General features: G+C 33.1%; 1 protein-coding gene across 1 annotated transcript; it reads right to left on the reverse strand.

Annotated features, from left to right (window-relative positions):
• Nucleotides 1–1,533: 1,533 nt before the first annotated feature.
• On the reverse strand, nt 1,534–2,774 carry LOC111380806 (myb-related protein 308-like). Its single transcript, XM_023004457.1, has 2 exons — nt 2,281–2,774; nt 1,534–2,192 (listed from the first exon to the last, which is right to left on the reverse strand). The coding sequence occupies exons 1-2, from the start codon at nt 2,541–2,543 to the stop codon at nt 1,706–1,708; spliced, it is 750 nt and encodes a 249-aa protein (XP_022860225.1). The 5' UTR covers nt 2,544–2,774; the 3' UTR covers nt 1,534–1,705.
• Between the last annotated feature and the right edge of the window lie 5,086 nt (nt 2,775–7,860).

Consider the following 7,860-nt stretch of genomic DNA (forward strand, 5'->3'; position numbering starts at 1 on the left):
TTAATATAGATTTTTATTTTAATAGTAATTTATTGAAAAATGTTTGATTAAAAAATGAATTCGCACATGAAATTATTTTATCGAGAGAATGTATGATAAAAAAAATCGGTTTTAAAGAATTTAGATGACTTAATTATTTTTGGAGAATATATCTTGTGGAAGCTTCTATTGTTTCTACCTAACACAATTGAAAAATGGGGGAAAAAAGGAAGAGTGCAACGTTGAAAAAGTTATCCACTTTTTCCACAAGAGAAAGGTCCACAATTTTTTTGCTTCCTTCGTTCAAATCCCTATCTTCTGTGCCGTGCCCTTGCCCTTGCCCTTGCCCTTGGTTAACTATTTATAATATGATTGGTACAAAACAGTAGACAGTATTGAATAATATGGTAGAAGATACCATAAATTAAAGTTTTATTCATTATCATATTAATATTGAGGGGGCATTTGTTTCTCATTCTTTTCCTATTAAAATAAAAAATATGACCATTATTCATCATATCAATCCACCAAATTTAAATTTTTATCTCTTGTGCAGGGCTCATAACGATTATATTTTTCATTCTCATTTTTACAAAAATGGGAAAAAAACGCCCATACCAAACATTAAGTCATGTTTGATAAAAATTAAAATTTTAATCTAAATCAAAGTTAATAATTAATTTTAATCACACATTTTATGGACTTATAACTTTTCAACAATTTTTTATCAAAATCTATTAAAAATTTAATTTTAATCCCCACCAAATAAGGGCTAAATAGGTAAATTTATTTTACGTGGTATCATAACGAATAATCTCGATGTGAAATGAAACAAAATGCTTAAGTTAGACTATTATGACTAATGTTGAAGATTCTAAAGAAAAAAACTTTTAGACTAGCTACTAATCTTTCTCATTATTATTTGGAACCTTATGTTGTTGGATATAGAATCCCTCCAATTTGAAGACAAAAATGCCAAATTATTGACAACGGTCAAAACAATGCGCTTACCGATCGATATTAAAATTCAAAATTAGGTCGAGAGTCCATTATCGATCTAAAATAATATTAATTCTGGGAAAAATACTTTTATAGTTCCTAATTTTGAAACATTGGAAAGGAAAACAAAGGGGAAGTAAGGTGAAGGTTATAAAGAAAATGCTATGCATTGTACTAATCGAGTTCAATATACTAATTTAGATGATCCGAAACTTTTCAACTCCACGTTTAAGCATTTTATCATTTTTTCTTTTAATTTTAATAAATATCTAATTTTAATCCTCACATTAAAGTTGGTAGAGTGATGGCACTGTTACTTTTCACCCATTTTTATATATAATTCTGACTTTTTTATCATACCGGTGCTTAATAGAGCATATATGTAGATTTTAATATTTTGGAAGGGATAAGTTACCAACTTCTTCTCCTTTTCTTCTCATCCTCTCACAGCTTATCCATTGACTCCTCGTTCATATCCTTTTTCTCTAATAAAAAAGAATCTAAAAGAAAAAGCAATCAACAGAAAGATGATCTAAGTGATGAGAGATCCTGAAATTCTCCATTTCACGCTATTCATCTTACTTATATATACCATAGATAACGATGATGTTAATTACTTGAACAAGCAATTTAACTAAATACAAATATCTTTTACATTTCTCTTCAAATATTAATTTCTTCTATTTTAAAGTCTTAAATCTTCAATACATGTTAAAAAAAACTTAATTCATTTCATTTCCAGGCTTCTGTATTCCACAGTTTTCAACCCTAGAAAATCATATCCAGAATTACTGCTGCTGCCACCTTCAATATTACAACTGCAATCTTTGTTGTTTTGTGCACCCAAACTGCACGCAAAGCACAGAGATATAGTCCTCCCTCCTGTTTTCAATTGCTCTTGTGCTTGTTGTTGATAAGGAGGGCTTATTCTGAGTTCAAGATTCAAATCTGGGCACCGTTCGAAAACTGGACTGTTTTCCTCTTTGTTGTTTAAATTAATGCCTGCAGTGATACACTTTTCTGCGTCTTCTTTAGTTGTCGAACCAGCAAATGATATTGTTGTAACTTCTCTAGCTGATGCAGGCTCATTGACTGACCTATGGGTTGTGGGATCAATACCTCGGCTCAAAAGCTTCCTTCTTATATGAGTATTCCAGTAATTCTTTATCTCATTATCAGTTCTTCCTGGTAATCTTCCAGCTATAAGAGACCACCTAAGGAAATGACAACATAATCGAATCGGCAATGACAATTTAATAAAAAGGAAAAATATAAGGTCGATCCAATTGTTGATAGACTTACTTGTTACCAAGATGACTGTGGAGTTTAATAATGAGTTCATCTTCTTCATCGGTGAAGTTGCCACGTTTGAGGTCAGGCCTTAAGTAATTGATCCACCGGAGGCGGCAGCTTTTGCCGCAGCGGAGGAGGCCGGCGGCCTTTGGAAGCGACCGCCAGCAGCCTTCACCGTGAGCCCTTATATATGCGATGAGACGATCATCTTCTTCTTTTGTCCACGCTCCTTTATTTGTATGAGCTTTTTCACAGCAAGGAGACCTTCCCATTGAGCCAAAACCAAAATAAGTGAAAACTACTTAGTAGCTAAAAACAATTTTTTTTTTTTTTTTGCCAAATAATTCTTTTGCCCTTTTTTTGATTCTTTTCTTTGTGAAAATCTAGCCTTGGTGGTTCTTGAGCATCAAGGCCGGTCCTCAAAGGACTTGATGTGGGGTTATATAACCTTTAATTTGACTCCAAATTTTACATACATATACATATAGAGAGAGAAAGAGAGAGAGAGTTTCTTCTAGATGTGAGTTGGTGAGACGGGTATGATAGAGAGAGAGAGAGAGAGAGAGAGAGTGGCTGGTGGCATCTATTGATGATTATAACATCATCATTAATTCATACAAATACCATATACATTAAAATAAGTAAAAGTGAAAGCGAGTAAATAAACTATAGTTGGTAACCTTTAGGTGGGTGCAAAGTAAGGTATTAAATTAAAGTATAGAAGTTAAGGACAAGGAACTATCTCTTACCTTCCTTCTTTTATATAATTTTGGACCCAAAATCTTCCCAACCTGATGTACGATGTATACCAGAATCACCCATACTAATATCAGATGTTTCTAACAAACCACCTTAAAAATCCATGAATAGAAATAATTAATTTTGTCATAATTTGTTAGGTTAAAGTGCGAGCATAAAATTGTGAAAAATCCCATGCATAAACATGTAAAGGAAAAGTAGATTTAAAAGTAAATTTCAACTTTAGAATCAAGAAAGTGGGAATATTGTTTTGATAAGGAAATATATGATATTTTGAAAATTACGTTAGTTTGTGATTGAGATTTTGGCGGTTTTTATTTTCCTTAGTGTAGATACTTGCTTTATTCTATTGGCGCACCAACATGCATAATATTAATAGATTGTTAGGGCTTCTAGAAGGGTTGGGAGTTGGGTGCAAGATAGGATGATAAAGAAAAAAAAAAAAAGTCAAGGAAATGAGTGTGGTTGTGGTTATAGTTGTATCTTAACTTTTTCTTCACCTTCCACTTTCTTTTTTCTTTTCTTCTTCTTTATAGGTTTAGTGCTGGGAAGGTTTAATTACCACATATAAATTTTAAGTTCAAACAAATTACTCTGATTAATTTTTTTTAATCAAAATATTGATATGTGCATAATTTTTCATAGATAGACAACATAAATTGAAATTTCATTTATTTTTGCATATTCTGATATGTTATTTGTATAAAATTAAATTTTGTAATATATCTGTGTACCATATCAAGAAAATAACATTTGGAACAACTTGTACCTATGATCGCGATCGTTATCTGCGGCCATCAGTCTGGTTTTTGATAATTTTAGAGAGGCAGGCATCCACTTGTATAATTTCGTGCGTGTATTTTACATACCCTTTTTTCCTTACGGTTCAAAAATGGCTCCACCTTTGATGTTGAATTATTGGCACGGTTCATGATTTTATTTCCACACGTATATTATCTTCCCATCCGAAAAGGGAAATTGCAAAATAATGAAAAATACTACTCCGGCTAAGCTTATCCACATACCACATGTTCACAATTAATAATCAACCCAAGTATGGAAAAATATTCAAAATCTATCCATAACCTTTTCAATAAGGGCAGTGTTGGGCGTACAGTCCAGCACATTACAGAACCCTTACAAGGTTCTCACAAAGGGGTGGGATCGAAATTTTTTTTTTTCATTTTTTACTACATCGGGGCCCACGTGGGACCGACTTCATGTGAGAGGTCGGTAAGATCTCTGTAAAAAAAAGCTCTATGTATCCTTTCAATAATATGTGTGTAATTTATATACACCTAACTTGTAGGATTTTAATTCTTGTCCTATCAATTCTTGTATTTACTTGGATTGGGACTTGTCACAACAAATAGTTAGGTCAATTGGGTGTAGGGGTTGGGGGAGTTAAAAGTATTTAATCCCAACTTGGATCTGTCCTAAAATGCATATTACACCGCCAAGGGAAGATAATAATGGAAAGGGAAATATAGATTAATTTGGGCAATGTTTTTAAATTCATAGCCATAGCGTCGAATTGGTAATCATGTCTAAACTAGATGGTAAGGTGACAGCCAACTCATCACGTGCTTAGGTATAGAACAAGACTCGTCACTCATGTGTGGGGGTAGGGCTGTCCTAAAAAAACTCTTACCTACCTCTTTGGTATTTCCTCTCCCATGTGAGCCCCTCAACCTTTAAGAAATTAAGGTCTATGTAACTGTCCCACATTTGGTGGATAAAGGGCATCCCAAGATTTAAATTTTCTTAAACAACTTCTTACGAATAGGGACATACAGTAAACACATACTAATCACGTCTTCTAAAAGTTTGAACTATTGTAGAGGAGGTTTGTAGCACAAGTAGAGTTGAATCGAGTATCCAATATTGCCTTGATGATATGCCTCTTCAAGATACTCTCTAAACATCTTTATAAAGTCAATTTTTAAAAATAAATTTTTGGTGACTGTCTATTTTAACTTTTTAACATAGAGAGTAATTTAGTTCTTCAAATTTGAAAATTCAAATACTGTCTATATTCAAAATTTGCAATAATTACATTTAATAAGCTAAAGAGTTCAATGCTCTATTTCTTAAATTGTTCAAAGGCTAATTATATTTACGCCACATTAATTTTTATTTCTTACACCATATTTTAATTGCACTTGAAGTTATTAATATTTGCTCATTATAGCCCTTATGTCCATGACTATATTTCATGTCATTTTATCCTCAAGTTTTCTATTAGTTAGCGTATTTCATATTTGATAACAAATTTATGTTCAAAAGTCCATTGAAATGGCATAAAATAACTTATTTTTTAGGGAGATGCTATATGTACCAAATCATTTACCAAATAGATGACCGAATTGACAAGTGTCGCGCCCTTATTCGAGTGGACAGGCACCCCCTCCAATAGGGGGCGCCACATGTCAATTCGGTCAAAAATTAGGTAAGACATTTGGTACAAATAGATTAATTCTATTTTTTAATCATATCTTTAAAAAATAAATAGGAAAAAATAAGCAAAAAATATTTTTCCTTCATTTCGAAGCATGAAAATAAAATATAAACTATCATCAAGGACGAGAAGTACTAGTTAAAGAAAAGTTGAAGATAAGAATTCGATAGAAAAAAAGTTAAGGAAATTATTATTATAAAGAGCAAAGATTGGAGATCTTAACTGCAATTAAAAATGTGGTGTAACAACAAAAAATTGTGGTATCAACATAATTAGTTGAGATATGTTGTCTAAAATTACCTATCCAAACTGTCCACCTAATGATTCATTGACACATCATTTTATACTTATTTTTAAACACACGTGGCGGTGAAAGAAAATTTGGACATGTTAATTTAAAATAATGTGTCAATAAATCATTCGGTGGACAGCAAGTAGGATAGTTAATTTTGGACTGCAATCTCAACTCCAATATAATTACCCTTATTTAAATTACATTTAAATTGATTGACAATTATAAAATCTTTGCAAATTTCAAGATGCTCTTAAAAATAAAGAGTCCGATCGTCCAAACTTTGTTTGGTTGGAGCTCCTTGGTAGGTTGTCGAACGTTGTGCATCCTGTATAGGCATGACCTTAAATTTGTTTGGTTCTGAGTACGTGAAAACTAGGCAGACGGCAATATTTTGAGAAAACAAAGGACAATTTTTTGTCACTGTTTAAAGTAGAGCATTCCTAAATAGAGAAGGCAAACAAAATTTGAAGACATTTTATTACAGAACCTATGGTAGGTAAAAGACAAGTAAAATGGGGTATAACTCAATGGTGCAAAGGATAGGAGTGAAGTTATTTCACGCCTTACTGGTAGTCGCAGTGTGGGAATTCTATTCTTGAGACTTGAAATTGGACTCTTTGTAGACGTAGTGTACGGACAGCTCTTGTTCCCTGGCCTGATGGGGCACATCCCGCGATTTACATTCCTTACAAGGCTCTAGGGACGAGACGTTAGACACTCTCAAAATTGGGGTTCAACCTTTTTTTTCAAGTACGTAAAATGGGGGAAACCCATGGCTCAATTATTTGCATGAGGGACAAGTATTATATATATATATATATATATATATCTGAAATGGATCTACAAAGAGAGATTAATCATGGTGTCTGTCCATGATCCCCATGTTCTGCAAATCACGTCAAGACAAACAAACACCTTTAAAATGTCCCTACCCTTTGTTTGAACTGAAATTTCATTGATGAGATTTTTGTAATGGGTAAGGAGTAATGATAAGCCAACCTAAATTCCACCCCCATCAATATCTTATTTACTCCAACAGGATTCTACTAATTTATTGAGTTGGGAAATAAAGCTTCTGTGTTTTACTGCAATATGTGGCATAGTATGAATAAGAACTCCAGACAAGATACATTTCTTAAATATAATTAGTCCTCCAGGGCATATCTCGATGGTGCAAAGGATAAGAATGATGTATACTCAACTTTGCTGGCAGTCGTAGTGTAAGGGTTCGATTCCTGAAACATGAATTGAGACTCTTTGTGGACACCAGTGTACAAACAGTTCTTATTCCCTGACCTGTTGGGACACATTCCGCGATGCTCCAGGGGCGGGACGGTGGGGGACCCTTAAGGTTGAGATTTAACTTTTTTTTTTTTCCATAAATATAATTAATGCATAATGAAAATGAATTATCTAATCTTGTTCCAGTTTTCGAACAAGTAACTTGGAATCACCATTGTTTACTATTAACCCAACTTCTGCCATGTTTGGACGTGTCTAATAAAAGTTCTCCAGAAAACTACAGTCTAACTGATACTTTAGTAAACCAAATAGTGCTGCAAGTTAAAAGATGCTTAGATTAACTGATGAAGATTTAGCTGCTACTACATAGATGTTAAAAATGAATATAAAGAAAAAACTGACCGCAAAATTGTGATCTTTTTCAAGCCACCATCATCGCCATGAGTGTACTCCTCAATACGAACGTTCGGACTTGGATGGTCTTCTTTTCTCGTCATAAATTACCTCATCCATAAATTCAATAACAACAAGATGAAATAATCAAATTACTAGATAATTTTTTAAACTATTTTTCCAAATTAAAAAGGAAAATATTCTTCGGTTTGGACACAACTTTGTAAATAAATGTTGGGGTAGTTTTTGTTGGAGATGAAAGTGCAAAAAAAGTTAATTAAAAATTAATTCCCCCTTTTTTAAAGCTTGGCCAGACGCTGGCTTAACATGGGAAGAAGAAGAATGGAACTGGAATTGTGGGCCGGATAAAAAATCGTGGGTTGCAGAAGTAATCCCATTGGCAAGATATTGGGCCTTATGAAGCATTGGTACTCCAAAAATA

The sequence above is a fragment of the Olea europaea genome, chromosome 3, assembly GCF_002742605.1.
Source record: "Olea europaea var. sylvestris chromosome 3, O_europaea_v1, whole genome shotgun sequence".
Lineage (NCBI taxonomy): Eukaryota > Viridiplantae > Streptophyta > Magnoliopsida > Lamiales > Oleaceae > Olea > Olea europaea.